Here is a 21,686-nt window from a genome sequence, read left to right as displayed (position 1 = left end):
TGGTGCAAAAACCATCTCCATTTGATTTCATGAGTCCAGCATGTGTCACATGGAAAACCAACATATCTGATTCTATTGTTTCAACAAAGGGGAATTCGATCTTGCAGATGTCATTCATGATGTTAATTTATGAGGCCGATCTCTCACAAATAAAGTTTCAAGAAATTTGTGACTCAAAACAATTTGAGATTTTTCTTTCTGAAATGCTCTTTGGAAGATTAAGTAAAGGCCAAACTTGTTATTGTTGCAGGTGTTCACGGTATTTTATTTAAAGCAGTAGTCTCGAAATTGCTATAAGTTTTTTATGTAATGTGGGTGGATTGACAGGTTCGAACGTACTGATGATTCCTACTCTGACAGTGATGCTGGAACAAAAGGTGACATCTTTAAAAATAAACACAACAAAAGTAGAAGAACAGTTTATTTACTCATTTCCATTGCAATTTCAACACACTGTTAGCTTCTTTCATTGTGAGGGTGAATAAATGGAACTTTGACACACTGCCAGTCATGAAGAATTTCCAGAAATTAGTTGACTTTCGAATGTGGAGTACAATTGTGTTTTATACCAGATTTTGTTAATTTTATATGGCATGTTTGAATAATGACTACCGGTAACAAGAGAACTCAGACCCCGGAAAACTCGCCCCAGGTTAGGGTTAGGATATCCTGACACTTGTATGACTTTCCCACACTCTCGCACATTTCTTTGTGACGATGCCACCCGCTGTGTTCCCAGCTGGATGCCGTGCTTTGTGTGCTGGATGCTGCATATATAAAACAGTTATTTTTTTAGTGGATCATTTTGTCTCTGGCTGTTGAAAATACCTCTAATCGCTTCCAGAATCAGAGGATCGTTTCAGCTGGAGCTTTTTTTCTCTCTCTCTCTCTCTCTTTCCTGCACTTCATGAGGTGGAGAATGCATTTGGAACCATCTCAAAAGGTAATAATTTGTAATGTTTATACTGTAATGGCTTGGTAAAACAGTTGCATGTTCATTCCTTCTTATAAACAGCTGTAAAGGTAACATCTCGTTATAATGATTCAGATGTGCTGTGCTGTAATGCGGTGCGCTGATGCAATCACTCGCACTCACACGCAGTGTTTTTTAATTGTTTGTGCAATGTTCACATGAAGTTCACGTAATTAATGCGTGACAGAGATTTTGAACATTTCAAAACTTCCATTGCTCAATTGCAGGAAGCCGTGCACACTTTCTAACAGTTTAAAACGGTTTGCGACGAGTTTACTCTCCTTCATGGCAGAGTGCTTGCAGGTGCGTGAATCAAATTTGTGCAAGTGTCTGGGCACCTTTATGTTGGGTTCAACTTTAGAGGAAGGGTTTGCCTCGGGCCTAGTTCACATTGGGTCAACTTCTCCTGTATCCTGACTGCCCTCCTTTAAACAAAAAACAAAACAAAACCAAAAAAAAGCACTCACCTCATATGGTTACACAACAGTAGCTGCTTGATACTAAGGACCCCATCTTATACTGCTTTTCGACAGGGCGCCATTCTACGACGATTGGCAATGACCCCAAAAAAGTGCAAAAATCAAATGAAACAGCTAATTCCAGGTTACAGGCTTATAAAGTGCAGACCTAGCAACTGGCTGGCTTATAAAGTGCAGACCTGGCAATCCGCCCATAAACAAAAGTAAGGAGCTTGCCCCAAACCCCAACTAACACTGCTTCCATTTAAAATTTTTACCCCAATGGAGCATGGTCAAACAGGTTTTACAAGCTGTACTCAACATTTAAAGATGTTCAAACATGACTGAATTCTACAAACACCCAGACATTCCCACATGTGGGTGATGATTTGATGTACTGGGATGAACAGTTTGAAAATGTCACCCCTATTTTCAGAACCCCTGCCTCTGATGGCCGTAACTACTACATATACCACGTTTGTTCAAGATTGACAAAGATGGATCAAGAAGTTGCTGTGATGTTTCAAAACGCACCCCAATTTACTATTTGGGATGAAACAGGAAGGAGCGGCAAATAAAGCAGCGTACAAATAATGTACAAGTGTCATTGATCATTTCCTGTGTTGGGCAGAGCTAACATAAACTTTAGATTTGAATTGAAAAGTTATCTATGATAATGCCAAAGTGACAAACCGCAAAAACATTTAGCTGATGCTATTGATAACTGCCATTTTTATTCTATGAATTTAAATTTTTTTGTTGAAAGTCCTGAAAAACAACCCAAAAGAGCTGAAATTTTATCTATGTTGTAGCTTAAACATGGAGGTTTAGCACGCTAAGATGAGACAACAATCAAGATGTACATAAAGAAGTGAACACATGAAATTAAGCACGCATTTACATTCACCATGCAGTTTATTTACAGTGCAGAAAGTTTAAAATGAGTAAGAAATATAAAAAAAATGTACATGGAAAAATATTTTAATCATTTAATTAATGCAGTTTCTCTGGCTTCATTTCCTGGTCCTCCCTCTTTTTAAGGTGATGCTTGTCTTTGCGCAGTGTGTCGATTTAGCTTACTGGATGAGTGTTTCAGCTCCAACATTAACAAACGTATGATTTTAGGGTGTACAAATAATTATGACAGTTAAACTATAGAAAAGAAAGTATAAAAGAAAATGTTAGCTGACTTGAGGTTAGCTGAACTAAATTTAGTGGAAGCTAATTAGTCGGCTAATGAGTTTCAAAGTTAGCTGAAAAGCTAATCTGCTTAGGGAAAAGTTAGCTTCACAAATTAGCTGTTAGCTAAATTTTTTGCTATTTACATGGAGCAATTTTAAGATACAGCTTTACATTTTTTATGTCAACAATGTGCAGAACTACACAAGGATGCATAGTAGCACTTAGATTCTTCATTATCACCCAAACTGGGATGTAATATTCAAAAACTAAAAACTAATGGAAAAATACAAACTTGGAAATCTCTGGTTTGTGCCAGATTTTAAACTGTTGTTTTTGTTTTCCTGTCTGCAATGGATGTTTGAAACTATTCAGATGGGGCTGTTCACAGTATTATCAATGAGTGGAGCCTTTCTGTGCTTGGTGAGATCAAGTGGTTGGAGATGTAGGAGCGACTCAACTCTATCATCTAAGTGAGTTTTTGGTGGATGCTTCCATAAATTTTCTACTTGCTGTTTTGTGCACTAATCAGTTTCCTCGCCAGAAAACCTCTTGGTTCAGCTGTCTAAATTGCAACAACCAATTTTTAAGTGCACAACGTTCTTAAAGGCAATGGTCGATGATTTTAGCTATCTTTAGCATCAACTGTGGATAACTTCAGCTGTGGTTAGCATCATCAGATGTTACAATGTCCATTATTGATGTAAACCATTGGTGTCAACATTGGTTCGTGTCATCTCCAGTGTGTGCACTGCATATGCTAATTCTCATTGTGTTTAGCTTTTTCTTTGCCTGCCATTAGACAAATATGCCCTGTTGACTTGACAACATCCAGCATAGATAGTGTCACATAAGGACTCACATTCAACAATCTATCTGTTTCTGGAAAAAAAAAAAAGCATCACTGCATCAGTTACAGCAAATGTGTGTCAAAATAAATTTGATATAAAAATAAGTATTTTCTTAAATATTTCTAAGTGTTAATTTGTTAATTGATGTATTTTGGAGTAACTGCATATTTAGATTTTAGTATTTGTGTTCTTGAGTTATGACCAGCAAAGCACACACCACCGATAATCATTATTAAATTACATATTAGGCAACATTTTAAGTAGATTTTAAGCACTAAAATATTAATTTGCTCAGTCTACATACAATATATACACAAAGAAATTCTGAAAAAAAAAATCATTCAATACAGTGTCCTTAAATGTGCATGTCCTCCAAGGTGTAAACATTCCTCACTATTGTTCATTATATTGAAGAACATTCCATTCCATTTGTTTTATGACAACATGAAAACATCATGTCATCAAAAGTTTGCTGGACGCACCATCATGGTTGTCATGGTAGCCATCAGATTTGGACCCTTCCAGTAGTACCATTTAATGCCATTGTAATGGATCACATTGGATGAGCCAGGATAGTACACTCCATTTAGGTTGGATGGGCCGCAAGCCTCAAACCACCAACCTAGGAAGCAATTATGCAAGGGGGTTTGAGAAAAAGAATCAATTCAACTTATGCTCGTGAAAAGTTACACTCAGATGTGCAGCTGGAAGTCAGATGTTCTTTTATGCGGGTGCAGAGGGGAAATGAAATTCAGCATGTGATGTTTTAACAAGCTGCATTATAAGGATCAACAAGACATCATTAGAGGAAATGGTGGGAAGCGCAATACCTCCAGAGGCGATCTGTGCACACTTGCAGGTGCAGCGGTCGTTGTCTCTGTCCTTGGTGCTGAACTCAGTGCCGAGGTGGGTGAGGCTAGTGGTCCGTCCGGCTGTGCCACTGAAGCCCTCAACATGAAGGCTAGATTGAGAAAAGTATGAAAGAGAAAAGTAAATAAATTACATCTACATACACACAGTGTATGTAGATACATACACACACAGTGAGGAAAATAAGTATTTGAACACCCTGCGATTTTGCAAGTTCTCCCACTTAGAAATCATGGAGGGGTCTGAAATTTTCATCTTAGCTGCATGTCCACTGTAAGAGACATAATCTAAAAAAAAAATAAAAAAAAATAAAAATAAAAAAAATCTGGAAATCACAATGAATGATTTTTTAATAATTTATTTGTATGTTACTGCTGCAATTAAGTATTTGAACACCTGTGAAAATCAATGTTAATATTTGTTTGCAATTACAGAGGTCAAACATTTCCTGTAGATTTTCACCAGGTTTGCACACACTACAGCAGGGATTTTGGTCCGCTCATCCATATCTTTCAGGTTTGGCATTTCAGCTCCCTCCTAAGATTTTCTATTGAATTCAGGTCTGGAGACTGGTCAGGCCACTCCAGGACCTTGAAATGCTTCTTACGGAGCCCCTCCTTAGTTGCCCTGGCTGTGTGTTTGGGGTCATTGTCATGCTGGAAGACCCAGCCATGACCCATCTTCAATGCTCTTACTGAGGGAAGGAGGTTGTTTGCTAAAATCTCGCAATACATGACCCCATCCATCCTCAATACTGTGCAGTCATCCTGTCCCCTTTGCAGAAGAGCACCCCCAGAGTATGATGTTTCCATCCCCATGCTTCACGGTTGGGATGGTTTTCTTGGGGTTGTTCTCATCCTCTAAACATGGTAAGTGGAGTTGATTCCAAAAAGCTCTATTCTGGTCTCATCTGACCACATGACCTTCTCCCATGCCTCCTCTGGATCATGCAGATGGTCACTGGTGAACTTCAAACGGACCTGGACATGTGCTGGCTTGAGCAGGGGGACCTTGCTGCCCTGCAGGATTTTAAACCATGACAGCATCATGTGTTACTAATGTAATCTTTGTGACTGGTCCCAGCTATCTTCAGGTCATTGACCAGGTCCTCCTGTGTAGTTCTGGGCTTTCTCAGAATCATCCTTACCCCACAAAGTGAGTTCTTGCATGGAATCCCAGACAGAGGGAGATTGATAGTCATCTTGTGTTTCTTCCACTTTCTAATAAATAATAATAACAGTTGTTGTCTTCTACCAAGTTGCTTGCCTGTTGTCCTGTAGTCCATCCCAGCCTTGTGCAGGTCTACAGTTTTGTCCCTGGTGTCCTTGGACAGCTCTTTGGTCTTGGCTATGGTGGACAGATTGGAGTGTGAGTGATTGAGTGTGTGAACAGGTGTCTTTTATACAGGTAACAAGTTCAAACAGGTGCAATTAATACAGGTAAAGAGTGAAGAATAAGAGGGCTTCTTAAAGAAAAGTTAACAGGTTTGTGTGAGACAGAATTCTTGCTGGTTGGTAGGTGTTCAAATACTTATTTGCAGCAGTAACATACAAATAAATTATTAAAAATTCATGCATTATGATTTCCGTTTTTTTTTTTTTTTTAGATTATGTCTCTCACAGTGGACATGCAGCTAAGATGAAAATTTCAGACCCCTCCATGATTTCTAAGTGGGAGATCTTGCAAAATCGCAGGGTGTTTAAATACTTATTTCCCTCACTGTATATATATATATTATATATATATATATATATATATATATATATATATATATATATATATATATATATATATATATATATATATATACACACACACACATTATGTGAATTCATTTTTATGAGATTGCCTTCTTGAATTTCACGATGTGACTGAAATAAAAGGCAAGAAAGAGCCAATATAGGAAGGCAGAGGAGGTTTATATTTGTCGTTGGACATGGTGCTGTTTCAGAGATACAATGTACTGTAAGTCACTTTTAGCTGGTATTTCCACCAAGTCATGATTTTTTTCTTTTTTAAGATGTTCTTGGTCTATTAACAGGAAATGGTTGTGGCTGGACTATGGATTGCCATATGTACATTATAATATGTAAATAAATGTTGACTTTTTGGCATTTAGGAATAATCACAGCAGAAAGTTTGCCATATTTTACTATAACAATTTATTATTATCCTACACATCACCAAAAGTGGTGATATCATGGTATTGTGTTGTGTGTGTGTGTGTGTGTGTGTGTGTGTGTGTGTGTGTGTGTGTGTGTGTGTGTGTGTGTGTGTGTGAGACTGGACAATATAACTCAACGATTGCTGGACTACTTTTAAATTTAGGCAGATATCTACATGTGATTAGATTTTGGAGTACTTTGGGCAGAAGTCAAACATTAAGGCAAAGGAAGAATGTGGTCCAAAAAAAAAAAAAAAAAAAATACCTTTTTGAATATCTCAACAACCAAAAAGCCCAGAAGGATGGTCTAAAGTATATATTGATCAGCAAAATATCTGGGATTAATCTGTGTGAATAACTTCATAACAATGTCACACAGAAGTCATATGATGAAGTAAAAACAGCTTTACAGACATACGTATATGTCCTTGTGTATTTACAGTATATTGTGATATGTAGAGTGTGCAGGGTATGAATCAGCCCTCTGATCCCTTTCATTTCCTATTTGGTTTTAAAAGGCAATTTTGTATATTTGTCTAAATATTTGACCTTGTTATCAGGATCAGTGGAATCAAAATCAAATATCTGGTCAGAATAAACAAATTTTAAGATACTCAGTTTCATGTACAAAGTTAATTTTGGGTTAACATGATCCATTGTGTGTGGAGTTTGTGTGTTGTCCCCATGTTTGCTTGGGATCCCTCCAGGTCCTCTGGCTTTCTCCCAATTCCAAAGACATGGAGGTTTGAGTCAGAGTGTGAACGGGTTTGCCTGTCTATATGTGTCAATCCTGCAAGAGACCGACAGCCTGCACAGGGTGTACCCTGCCTCTCACCCAGTGACCACTGGGATAGGCCCCATCCCTGCCCTCATGACTCGTAACTGGAATAACTGGGTTTAGAAAATGGATTATTATTAAATGGTCTTTTTTGAAATACCTTTTGCCACTTTTGAATCACACTGTTCCCTAACATCAATATATTTGTTGTAAAACACCTGAAATAGTCTGAATGGAGTTAATTATTTCATTCTGTTATATCACAATGATACACTATTTCTACAACCTTGCCAACTTTGTGTGTGTGACTGAAGAATGTGGTGAGGGAAGTTATCCACACATCCTGCCTGTTTGACCTCTGTTCAGTCATTCTGTCAAGTTAGCGGAGGACCCCTCACCCCCTGACCCCTTCTTAACCCATGTCATACTCTCTGTGACTCATTCCTTTTGGATGGGTCACATACAATACTTTGGATTTGCCACATAAAGAAGCTGTCTAGATGTTTACAGCAGGTACATGTCTTCTTAGTCTTCTTAGTCAAATCAAATCAAATCAAATCAATTTCATTTATATAGTGCCAAATCACAACAAACAGTTGCCCCAAGGCACTTCATATTGCAAGGCAAAGCCATACAATAATTACAAAAAAACCCCAACTGTCAAAACGACCCCCTGTGAGCAAGCACTTGGCGACAGTGGGAAGGAAAAACTCCCTTTTAACAGGAATAAACCTCCAGCAGAACCAGGCTCAGGGAGGGGCAGTCTTCTGCTGGGACTGGTTGGGGCTGAGGGAGAGAACCAGGAAAAAGACATTCTGTGGAGGGGAACAGAGATCAATCACTAATGACTAAATGCAGAGTGGTGCATACAGAGCAAAAAGAGAAAGAAACACTCAGTGCATCATGGGAACCCCCCAGCAGTCTAAGTCTATAGCAGCATAACTAAGGGATGGTTCAGGGTCACCTGCTGGAGGTTTCTTCCTGTTAAAAGGGAGTTTTTCCTTCCCACTGTAGCCAAGTGCTTGCTCACAGGGGGTCGTTTTGACCGTTGGGGTTTTACATAATTATTGTATGGCCTTGCCTTACAATATAAAGCGCCTTGGGGCAACTGTTTGTTGTGATTTGGCGCTATATAAAAAAATTGATTGATTGATTGATTGATCCAGCCCTAACTATAAGCTTTAGCAAAAAGGAAAGTTTTAAGCCTAATCTTAAAAGTAGAGAGGGTGTCTGTCTACCTGATCCGAATTGGGAGCTGGTTCCAGAGGAGAGGAGCCTGAAAGCTGAAGGCTCTGCCTCCCATTCTACTCTTACAAACCCTAGGAACTACAAGTAAGCCTGCAGTCTGAGAGCGAAGTGCTCTATTGGGGTGATATGGTACTATGAGGTCCCTAAGATAAGATGGGACCTGATTATTCAAAACCTTATAAGTAAGAAGAAGAATTTTAAATTCTATTCTAGAATTAACAGGAAGCCAATGAAGAGAGGCCAATATGGGTGAGATATGCTCTCTCCTTCTAGTCCCTGTCAGTACTCTAGCTGCAGCATTTTGAATTAACTGAAGGCTTTTCAGGGAACTTTTAGGACAACCTGATAATAATGAATTACAATAGTCCAGCCTAGAGGAAATAAATGCATGAATTGTTTTTTCAGCATCACTCTGAGACAAGACCTTTCTAATTTTAGAGATATTGCGCAAATGCAAAAAAGCAGTCCTACATATTTGTTTAATATGCGCATTGAATGACATATCCTGATCAAAAATGACTCCAAGATTTCTCACAGTATTACTAGAGGTCAGGGTAATGCCATCCAGAGTAAGGATCTGGTTAGACACCATGTTTCTAAGATTTGTGGGGCCAAGTACAATAACTTCAGTTTTATCTGAGTTTAAAAGCAGGAAATTAGAGGTCATCCATGTCTTTATGTCTGTAAGACAATCCTGCAGTTTAGCTAATTGGTGTGTGTCCTCTGGCTTCATGGATAGATAAAGCTGAGTATCATCTGCGTAACAATGAAAATTTAACCAATGCTGTCTAATAATACTGCCTAAGGGAAGCATGTATAAAGTGAATAAAATTGGTCCTAGCACAGAACCTTGTGGAACTCCATAATTAACCTTAGTCTGTGAAGAAGATTCCCCATTTACATGAACAAATTGTAATTTATTAGATAAATATGATTCAAACCACTGCAGCACAGTGCCTTTAATACCTATGGCATGCTCTAATCTCTGTAATAAAATTTTATGGTCAACAGTATCAAAAGCAGCACTGAGGTCTAACAGAACAAGCACAGAGATGAGTCCACTGTCTGAGGCCATAAGAAGATCATTTGTAACCTTCACTAATGCTGTTTCTGTACTATGATGAATTCTAAACCCTGACTGAAACTCTTCAAATAGACCATTCCTCTGCAGATGATCAGTTAGCTGTTTTACAACTACCCTTTCAAGAATTTTTGAGAGAAAAGGAAGGTTGGAGATTGGCCTATAATTACCTAAGATAGCTTAGTCTTCTTAGTCTTCAACTAAAAAAAGTCAATTGGATGAGTGACTTGAAATGCAAGAAGAATTTCAGAGTAAACTTCTAGCCCTTCTGGATACTTTACTAGAGGACTTGTCCTTTTCAAGAAGCATCAGTGGGGCTAAGACAAACCTGAAAAAGCATCATATTGGACAGGAATGGAACCACAGGCTACAGGATGTCCTACTGGAATAGGAAAGACTGGACCATTCACTTTGCCTGTGGCATCCACAGACAAAAAAAACAAAAAAAAAAAACTTCAAACCTATCGAAAAATATTTGCCTTATCCATGACTTCCAGATGTATTAGTTCAACTATTCCGTCAGTACTGCAGACCACAGGTTAATCCCTGTGAACGTTCCTGTCTTCTTTTATTGTTATTGTATATTTTAATGACAAATATACTGTTACATTCAAAGTAAAGGCGACCTCAATGGGAAAGTGGTCTGTCATACTGATGATTAATGATTGAATAATGTTACAGCCTTTCAGGTGAAGCCCTCCGTGTTGCTCTGGGGAACAGGCGAGCATGGCGAAGCATTAGCCATGCTGCTCCGCAGTTCTGACTTGGGAATTTCAACAAAAACCCACAGACAGAGTCAGCGTCTTTGTTGTGTAAAGGTACTAAAGGTATTGCATATTCAACAATTTAAGCAGACATGTTGTCAGAGGTTGAAAACAACAGAAGTGATTATACTCACTGAGGTACGTCAACTCATGAAGAGTAGCAACAGTGGAATTGTAAAAGCTTCAGCTTGGTTGCGCTCATTATGTGGAACAATCTCTTATTAGTGTTCGGGGAATGCATACACCCACACACGATTATGACGCTTTTACCTTTCGGTGCGTATTTTCTAAACTTTCAAGCATTCCAAGTCAATTTAGAAGAAATCTAAAAGAGATTACTTTTGGTTTCTAGTCTATTCTTTTATATTTTGGCACTAAGAAGTGATTCAACACTGCCATGTGTAATCTTGTTAGTGATAGCGGGGTTCCAGGGAAGCTTTGCTTGAATTGTCAGCTCCAGGTGGGAGCAGGTCATGCCAAGTGCTCCTGATATACGCCGGTGAATGCGGTTCACCTCTGGGATTTTTACGGACAGCAGTAACCACGGTGATAGAGAAGAAGATGAAAAGTGTAGTCAGTCAAAGGTGGTTGTTTGTCCTCCAATGACCGCAATGTGAATAGTGTTCTTCAAAACGATTCGAATGATTCTCCAAATTTAACACTCAATGAAAGGAATCCGAGCTGCTGATATTGCTTTTTTTTTAATTCCCTCGTGGTATTATAGGTTTTGCAGCCAGAGGGAGAGCACAGATTGAAGGGTTGTTTTTCCATTGCAATTATGCCTTTCACAAAAGAAGACTCTTCATCATACACTTACTGAAATTGAGCACTCATTACAACGCTTTTCATGTCACATTCTGACACTGTAAATGAGATGGCAGTGTTTTAGTGCAGGCTTTTGTCATATTATGTGTTATGAAGTACTAATTACCAAACACTTCTAGTAATGCGATGATTAAATATTTGAGATAGTAAGTCGTGTTTTTGGGAATACATCATAACTATGTTTAGTAGTTTGGTGTAAGATGTAATGCCAGATCAAAAATGTTGGAAGTATAGTAAGTCCCATCCAGGTTGTATTGGTGCTTGTGCTCCATGTGTGTGTGATATATATATATATATACCGTCAAATGTTTTGGGCATGTTTAATGCATGAAATGCAGACACATTTTTTTGCATCAGTAATGCATAAAAAATTTCTGAAAAATTGATAGTTATTCCTAAATTTGAGAAATGTGTGATGAATTTTAACTTTAATGATAACCAGTATGAAAATTTATGTGTGATTTTGCAGGATATAAGTTGCACTAGAGTATGTCACAGGACCTTAAATATGACTTAACAGAAATTGTGCTTTACAATCATTTTAATATTGTGTGATCATTTGTAACTGTATTTGTGTGGTATCCTTACTGCCCAGTACACTTATAAATAAGTCATTATTATTATTATTATTATTATTATTATTATTATTATTATTATTATTATTATTATTATTATTATCCATCCATCCATACCTGCCTACTCCAATGAAGAGTCACTTGTGCCAATTCAACATACAAACCCACCTCAGATTTGTTGTGGCTACCCCAAGTGAAAAACAAAGGAGAAGCCAAAGAGACTTTTATTGTTATTATTATGGAATAAAATATAGCTCACATATTCACTTTTTTGGAATTGATTTTGTGTTGATATGCCATTAAAGAAGGGATGTGGGAGGAGCATATAATTAATTAATTAATAATTATAATAGAAGCCTCAGCCTCCCCAGTAAGGTCTATTCCAGAGTACTGGAGAGGAGAATTCGACCGATGGTCGAACCTCGGATTCAGGAGGAGCAGTGTGGTTTTCGTCCTGGTCGCGGCACACTGGACCAGCTCTACACACTCCATTGAGTGCTTGAGGGTTCATGGGAGTTCGCTCAACCAGTCCACATGTGTTTTGTGGATCTGGAGAAGGCATTCGATTGTGTCCCTCAGGGCACCCTGTGGGGGGTGCTCTGGGAATACGGGGTCCGGGGTCCTTTGCTAAGTGCTATCCGGTCCCTGTACGACCACAGCAGGAGCTTGGTTTGCATTGCCGGTAGTAAGTCAAACCTGTTTCCAGTGCACGTTGGCCTCTGCCAGGGCTACCCATTGTCACCGGTTCTGTTCATTATTTTTATGGACAGAATTTCTAGTCGCAGCCAGGGTGTATTGGGGATCTGGTTTGGGAACCATAGAATCTCGTCTCTACTGTTTGCGGATGATGTGGTTCTGTTGGCTTCGTCAAATCAGGACCTTCAGCATGCACTGGGGCGGTTTGCAGCTGAGTGTGAAGTGTCCAGGATGAAAATCAGCACTTCCAAATCCGAGCCCATGGTTCTCGATCGGAAAAAGGTGCTTTGCCCTCTTCAGGTCGGTGGAGTGTCCTTGCCTCAAGTGGAGGAGTTTAAGTATCTCGGGGTCTTGTTCACAAGTGAGGGACGGATGGAGCGTGAGATCGATAGACGGATCGGTGCAGCATCTGCAGTGATGCGGTCGCTGTATCGGACCGTCGTGGTGAAGAGAGAGCTGAGTAGGGGGGCAAAGCTCTCGATTTACCGATCGATCTATGTTCCGATCCTCACCTATGGTCATGAGATTTGGCTCATGACCGAAAGAACGAGATCGCGAGTACAAGCGGCCGAGATGAGTTTCCTCCGCAGGGTGGCTGGGCGCTCCCTTAGAGATAGGGTGAGGAGCTCGGTCACTCGGGAGGAGCTCGGAGTCGAGCCGCTGCTCCTCCACGTCGAAAGGAGTCAATTGTGGTGGCTCGGGCATCTTTTCCGGATGCCCCCTGGATGCCTCGCTGAAGAGGTGTTCCAGGCATGTCCCATTGGGAGGAGGCCCCGGGGAAGATCCAGGACATGCTGGAGGGACTACATCTCTCGGCTGGCTTGGGAACACCTTGGGGTTCCCCCGGAGGAGCTGGGGGAGGTGTGTGTGGATCGGGAGGTCTGGGCGGCTTTGCTTGAGCTGCTGCCCCCGCGACCCGACTCCAGATAAAGCGGAAGAAAATAGATGGATGGATGGAAGCCTGGGATGTCTAAAACATTTGCACAGTACCATATATATTAGAGTAATTATGATGTCATACAAGCTGTCAAAAACATTTGACCATTGAGATGATGGCTTCAACACCATGAGAATCAAAGTACTGCAGCGCTAGTGGAAAACCTATCAGCTTCAAAAGGCACTATCTTAAAAATATAACGCAACGCTAAAATACCCTCAGTCGTATGAGCATTGTGTTCTTTTTAATTTTAAGTTGTTTCATTAATTATTAAGATCCTGTTGTTTTACCTACAATTTGTACATGTTCAAATCAAATCATCATTTGTTCATGTTGTGTAAATCAAGGAATATTTATAGATCACCCTCTGTGCATTTGCAGTTATTAATGAGACAAATTTAACTCCATAGGAAGTTAGCTTTGAGTTAGCAGAAGTTAGCGTGCAAACTAACATCCTCAAAATGTCTTGTAAATGACTCCAGCATTTACAGTTGTAGAACTGTTTATTTCTCATTGGCGTTTACATAATATACCAGCTATATAAAGCTGTTAGCAAGTAGCTACACCAGGAAGTGACATCACCTTGCTTTCCTTGGCAAAATGTCTTGTAAATAAGTTCAGAGGTGTTATTAGTTTCTGAAAACAGCCTTTTCAGTTTTAGAAGTGTTTATTTCTCGCTAGCTTTTACATAATATATGAGAAACATGTATATAAACACACGAAATAAAGCAGATTTGAAGAGCCCGGCGACTGACGTCACAGTGCAGCTCTACTCTGATTGGCCGTCACCCGCGTCACTCAAAAAGAAAACAAATCAGATTGAAACAGAATGTTTCTTTTGAACCTCTTAAAATACATCAAGGTTAGCCATCTTTGAACTTGTCCAAGGTCCGTCTACCAAGAATGTTCTCTGTGAATTTCAAGAGTCTGGCAGTAGTGGGACTGGACTTATGTTGAACACGGACAGACGGACAGATGGATGACATGCCTTTGCAAAACCCAGTGGCCATATTTGATGGCCTCAGGTAAAAATAGCCTGCAAGTGGTCTTATCCTGTAAAATATCATGGTTAGCCCACAAGCCTTTCCTCCTACTGGTATTCAGAATGTGAGTATTTTATGTTGGAGGGTTACCTGTAGTTGTTCTCTTCTCCGTCTATGTAGAAGCGGTCATAGTGTGAAAAGGCTTCGCTGCCGTCTCTGTCTTTTAGCTGGATGTGCAGACTGTATTCCCGGGAGCTGGTCAGTGTATGGATGATATCATTCCCCAACCAGTGCTCCCCAGACAGCTCCCCAAAGCCCTGGAATGGACACAAAGAGAGCAAAACAATGGGATGAAAACAAAAAAAAATCTAACAAGAGGGATGACTCAACGCCTAATCTGCCAAGTATTTTTGAAGTTAATATGAAAATGGACCTCAATTTAGGAAGCCACATTTATCATAGTGATGACATCAGATAGTCCACTGAGTTTATGAAGTGAATATTCCACTCCCAATGCAAGCAGATGCACAAATGACACTTTAATTTACCTGGAAATCCTGCACTGCCCAGACTTGCAAAATCTAAAAATGTAGGTTGTCTATATAAATGTGATCCACTGCATTTTTTTTCTTTTTGGTAAACATCAACATGATCTCCTTCACTATTGTCATGAAGACTATTCCTAATTTCTTTCACAATTTATTCCACATACATATGATCAGTCAGTCTGCATTTTCAATCCCAAATCAGAAAAAAAGATGGGAAAAGAAAAAGAAACAAATAAACACACACACACACACACACACACACCATAGGGATTCTGACATTTACTTTGACATCTATTTCATTGCAAACATAAACTCAAGATATTTCATAGTTCATGTGATCAGCTTCTTTCCGTTTGCTACTATACACTAATTCTTAATTTAAGGCTTGCAACACATTCTAATAAAAGTTGGGACGTGGGCAATTTATTCTAAACATATGGATTGAATCATAAATTCATACATGAACACCAAGTCAATTAATGTATCTCTGACTTCATTTACATAAATTATTAAGACATAAAAATAGTATGATACTGTATGGTAAATCTGTGGCAAGTAGGCACTTTTCAAAAAGCAAGCGACCATGCTGGAAACAGACTAGTGAGGGAAGCCACCAAATCACGCATGACAACTCTCAAAGAATTATGTGACTGGAGAGACTGGAAACAGCACATTTGACTGTTGCATCCCCATTCACATACTCATGTTGGCCTGGAGTAGAGAAAGATTCTAAAACAGGAAAACAAATCTAAGGGTCCCTTTCACACATGACACGATTGAAGCAGAGTAGTGCACAAAGGAGGAATTGCATGCCATTCATGAAAAATCGGTGCTGCGTCCAATGCCTTGTCCACCTGTCACTACAACTATTCGCACACACCAGTGGCTGAAAGACAGAGAGTGCCCTGTGAGAGCCCATTCAATCCCTCTTGCCGCAGGTGTCAGCCAAATTCCAAGTTAGTGGGGTGGCATAGCAAAACAATTGTGCATTCTGTGATAAAAGCATAGAATTTGGCACACCTATTCTAAATTAACTGCTGTTTCTTTTCAGATATGGAGACATCCTGGAGCTGACCTCTAAAGACCTACAGGGGTCAATAAAGAATTACACAGAAGTCAAAATTTAAAAATGCACCAATCATGTTGAATACTACACCACATTATTTGTCTGCTCATATCAATTCCAAAAAGGTATAGTTTGGACTATCTATAACTGAATGTTCTGGAGTTATGGGGTAAAAACAGCAAAAATGCTGACAAAGGTCAGTTTCAGTTTGTATAGGGGTCCAAAGTTAAAGTTGCTCCAGTTTTGGTAAAAAGTTATGCAAATTATTGGCTGAGCTAATAGGATTGATAAATGGAAGCGTTTCGACTGTGCTGAATGCTTGGCCTCCAATGTAAATGTCAAACAAGGTTGACGTCCATTGGATTCTATGACGTATGACATATTGCCCCGTAACATGATAACTAAGCATGACAGATGGGGCAAATTATTCCTTGCAATGTGTTGCAGGTCTTAAATGGAAGAATACATGGATATTAAGAACAATGAATTTCATCAAAGAAAATATGGAAGATGGGTTCATACTATTTCAAATGAAACAGAAGTTGATGTAAATGTAATGATCACCATTTTCTTTCTTTCTTTCTTTTTTGCATTTTCCATGTTATTCCATTTTTTCCTGATTTGGCAATGAACATTACCAAAACTGTACAAAAAAAATAAATAAATAAATAAATAAATTTGTGTGTGTGTTTATTTGTTTCTTTTTCTTTTCCCATCTTTTTTTCTGATTTGGGATTGAAAATGCAGACTGACTGATCATATGTATGTGGAATAAATTGTGAAAGAAATTAGGAATAACATATTTTCCAAAATATTCCAAGAATATAAAAGTACACAAATAAAAGTACACAAACTCACACATGAGTAGTGTGAGTTTGGAGGCCAGATTAAAAGTTAAAATGAAGGAATCTGCAGTGTTAATGAAAGTAAATGGGCTCCAGTGAGTGTTCTGTGGGAATAATGGCTCTGACAGAGCTGTTTCACAGTGGGAATCAATGTTGTCGCACCAGGGAATTAATAATAATGTTGTCTTGAGAGAGACAGGCAAAATGCAACTTTGGTTAATGAATCCCACTAAGGGCTTTCGAGAACAAAATGTCACATTTGACAGACACGAGGGAATGTGAGAGGTGAACTCGCAGTGTGAAAAGGTCAAATTAATTTGAGCATGCATATGCTAACTGTCAATCACTGCCGCTATAATGTTAAGTCTCCTTACTATTTGTATTTTCAAGGCAGAAAAGTAGATAATCGAGTACTACATCTGTAGATTTTGATTAGACAGAATATAAAATAGAATATAAAATTCTATTTGAATGTATCACTTCTGATTGGTTAATCTAGGTCACATGATTATGTTACCCTACTTTACTAGTTTTCTATCCATATATACAGCCAAAATTATCTTATCAAGTAATGATTTTAAACACTCCATGTGGATGCAAAATATTTGTAATTATTAGAGGTGGGCGGATCGATCCTAATATTGACAATATTGATACCAACGCTGGTATTGATATTGAACGATCCTTGTGTAAAAATATTGATACTCAAGCTTTTTTTTTCTCTCCCGCACGCAGATTCATCAAAGTCTACTCTCTGTCTGTAAGAGCAGCGCTGCACTGTGTCACACAGTATGGAGCAGTGCACCCTTGTATTGTGGTTTGTCAGCCCTCTACATCAGGAGATTTTGTTTTAAGTTGTGTTGAGTGATATTTTTTAAACAAAAATGTTGATTGTGATAATAAAGTATTTTGTTGTCACATGCAATGTTTGGTGAAATTCTATCCTAGATCTTTTGGATCCTTTGGATCTATGAAGCTTAAATATGAAAAAGTATCGGTATCGATTTTGGCGATACTGGGCCTGTATTTACTTGGTATCAGATCAATACCAAAATTCCCGGTATCGCCCACCTCTAGTAATTATCTATAAGCACAAAAAATAAATAAATAAAATACAATGATTGGGATCCGAGCACCTGCCACTAGCAGTGTTGCCACAGTAACTTTGAAAAGTTACTTTATTAGTTACTTTTTTAAAGTTACATGTTACAGTTACTTTATACAGTTACTCCATTAGCAGCTGTGGACAACTTGTCGGCAGCTGCTGAATGTAAATAATAAAGTAACTAGTAATCTAACTTATTTATTTTAAGACTGAGTACTCAGAAAAGTAATTATTAAGTACTTTGCTGATTACTCAATCTTAAGAGTAACTAAGTTAGATTACTAGTTACCTTATTAGTTACATAACTTATTAGTTACAAGTTGTTGGCAGCTTCTAATAAAGTAAGTGCATAAAGCTGCATAAAGTAACTAAAAAAGCAACTAATAAAGTAAATTTTCAAAATAACTGTGGCAATACCGGCAACTAGGTTAAAGACTGACCCCATACCATGCATGTAGGCCACAGTGTCTCACACTTGATAATGGGTCAAAGTATGAAGTCACCATACATATCATAAATTTTAAACTTTATTTAAAATCTATCTCTAACCCTAAACCTAACCTTAACCATACCCCATAACCCTAACCATAACCCCTATGGTTGCACTACGTATGAATAGAATTAAGAATTAGTTTGGCTCCTTATGAATACTTTATATTAGATATTATCCATGCATTATTAGTTGTCAAGAGTTTGTTCTTGCATTTAAGTGATATTGAATATTATATAGCAAGAATCATTTATCATTTCACCAACAGGGAGCAACATATGGGCACAAACTGGGAGAATGCTGGACTGGGAGCATGAACAAGGTCACCAGAGACCTTCAGCACATAGGTTATCTGCCATCCACAGTGCCGCTCGCCTCCAGCGTCCAAAATGGAGCCAAATATTTATCATTCGCTTGTGAAAATATTGCTTTGGTTTTAGTGGGGTCTTTTTGAAGCTCTTATTATCTTTTCCTTTGTGTTTGCAGTGTGTTATGCATTTTATTCCAAGTTCAAGCTGTGACAACTGATTTGCTGGAGCAGGTGAGAAACATTTTTTTTTTGTTTTCACTCTTCAATCTAAAATCCCAATCTGGCTTTTACTTGATAATTTAATACAGTCAGGAAGACTCAACAGGATGTTTCACCCCGCCCCCCAACCACATACACACACACACACACACACACACACACACACACACACACGCTATTTCACAAACTATTGATTCCTTTGAGAAAACTGTGTGATGCGATTCTCAAAGACATTATTTAAATAAAAATCCAAGCAAAACAAAAGTGTGCTCAACAAGAGGCCTGGAAGAACTTCATAGTCCCTTGTGTATGAAAAACTGTATTGGGTCCAGTCACAACTTCTTTTTTTTTAAAGTTGTCATAATATCCAGCTTTTCAGCCAGCTAATGTGAGTCATCCGGTGTCTGAAAAACACATTAATTAAAGATTGTAGCCAAACATAAAATCATCACAAAAAATGTTTATCACTTATAATATTGTGGAGACTGATGGAAGTAGTATTTTCAACCACTGAAGGGCTCAATATTTTTTGTTAGCATTGCTGCCAGTGCCCTCTGTAGTAGTTAGCCCTGGTGGCTAACATTGCTACTCAGGCCCTTAGTAGTTAGCCCTGGTGGCTAACATTGCTACTCAGGCCCTTAGTAGTTAGCCCTGGTGGCTAACATTGCTACTCAGGCCCTTAGTAGTTAGCCCTGGTGGCTAACATTGCTGCTAGTGCCCTCTGTAGTAGTTAGCTATGGTGGATAGCATTGCTGCCAGTTCCCTCTGTAGTAGTTAGCCATGGCAGCTAACACAATCTTGTCGTAATATATAAAATTCTTGCTCTTGGCGAACAGTTAGGGCAATTAAAATTTCCTCTGAAGATACACAATTAAAATTGTGTTCTTAATATTACCACTTACACTGCACAACATACAAACCATATCCACTATCACTCATAAAACAATGCACATCCATTTATTCTACTGTCAGATTCACTACAAATGAGGGCAAGAAGCAATTGGTGTGTTTCGTTGGGCGTCCCAGGGCAATGGCCACCTCGTGACTACTTGAGGTGCACAATGTTTAATGATAGAAACCAGATACGGTCACTGTGAGCTTTTCCTCCATGCTTGCTTGCTTGATGAAACCAAAGTGTGATTGATTGTTTCAGTACAATGGTGGCATTCGGTGACATTCTTGTAATGCTACTGAACACGCTAACATCTCCGTAAGATGTCGTATAAATCACCTCAGCGGTATTATCTTGTTCCAAAAACAGGATTTTTGGATTTGTACTAGATATATCCAAATTAATACTAGATTCATCCAGAAAGACAGCTGTCTCAGAACATATTCTGCCATCTTGGATTATTTTGTTCAACCAACCAAGCAAAATGTGTCACACTGACTTCCCCCTGGATGCCTTCAGAAATCCTGTGGTGGAAGACGATATTTTACTTTGCTGTTTCATCTAATACAACTGACTATGCTTTGGGAAATGTTCTCTGGAACAGATCTGTCAATTGACTATGATGATCCCAGATGTGTTGCACTTCATGTGAGCATGATCTGTACCACTTGATTGTTTGGACAATTGGGACTCTATTATTATTGGGACTGTATTTGCTTGCTTAGCTGAACCATCTCTGTCTTTGCATGTTTGACTTTTTTGGGGGGGGGCTGTGCTTTCTTAATTATAATTGTGTTATTGTTAGTATGGCCAGAGCAGATGGTCACCTGTCTGAGGCTGGTCTACCTGAGGTTTCTACCTATAATCAAAATTACCTGTCAGAGTTTTTCCTTACTGCTCTTACTAATATTCTTGCTTATGGGTGGGTAAGGTTACACCTTACCCTTGTGAAGTGCCTTTGGGTGACTTGTGTTGTGATTGGCGCTGTACAAATAATTCTAATTGAATTGACATGTGTATATGTGTTTGCATGCACATGGGCGTGTGGGAGTAACACTGGGAGAACGAGTGAGAGCAGGTGCAATAACACAAGGGGTGGTAGAGAACATCAAGGAGGCCAAATACAACAACCGTGGGTCACCTGGGATCACAGGCTTGCTGGTATCCCACGGCTGTCTGTGCACGACCGCCCACGGATAGCTAGTGGAACCCCCCGTGTGGTCTCACAATACTGATCTGTTCAGGAAAATGCACAAAGGTTGCATCCTGCATCACCCACCGCTTTGTAGTCCCTCCACCCACGATGGAAGTCTACAGACCCGTTTCTCCGATGCTGCAGCACCGTCCACCCCCCGCCTCTGGTCTTCATATCACAGAAAACCTGCAGAAATGAAGGCAAATGACAACACTATCGATGCTAATCTCAATCAAATTTGACCATATGTGTCAGTAAACTGGGATTAATTTCAAGCTATCACACCCCTCGGCGGCACTGCAGTCAATGCGGGGAGAGTGATGGGAGTCATGGCTAGAAATGACCTGAAGAAATAAAACACATCATTTGTTGTTATTTCAAGGTTGCCTTGGAAGCTTCAGGAACACGGAGGGGGAAGTGAACATTTCTAGGTGCCGTGCAATGATATGACCCAGGTGGTTAGGAGAAAAAAAAAAAAATTAACATATCAACTTCCTCTCCTCTAATTCTCATGAGTGAGTCCTGAAGAAGAGGCGCCAGCATTTTGGTTCCCTGTGTTGTTTCCTTTCTTACTTGGCTTCACTTTTGCCATTTGTAGATAGGAATAAAATGCACTTATTCATCTGGTGACAGC

At 39.1% G+C, this 21,686-nt stretch overlaps 1 protein-coding gene across 1 annotated transcript in view; it reads right to left on the bottom strand.

The window, feature by feature from the left end:
• Positions 1-3,909: 3,909 nt before the first annotated feature.
• Positions 3,910-21,686, bottom strand: part of angpt2b (angiopoietin 2b) — a 94,170-nt gene continuing 76,393 nt past the window's right edge. The window contains 4 exon segments of the mRNA XM_034160413.1: positions 3,910-4,083; positions 4,292-4,422; positions 14,533-14,699; positions 21,137-21,238. Of these exon segments, the coding sequence (XP_034016304.1) occupies positions 3,923-4,083; positions 4,292-4,422; positions 14,533-14,699; positions 21,137-21,238 (561 nt within the window). The 3' untranslated portion in view covers positions 3,910-3,922.

The sequence above is a fragment of the Thalassophryne amazonica genome, chromosome 20 (assembly GCF_902500255.1).
Source record: "Thalassophryne amazonica chromosome 20, fThaAma1.1, whole genome shotgun sequence".
Classification (NCBI taxonomy): Eukaryota; Metazoa; Chordata; class Actinopteri; order Batrachoidiformes; family Batrachoididae; genus Thalassophryne; species Thalassophryne amazonica.
This window is presented reverse-complemented; position numbering and strand designations above follow the sequence as displayed.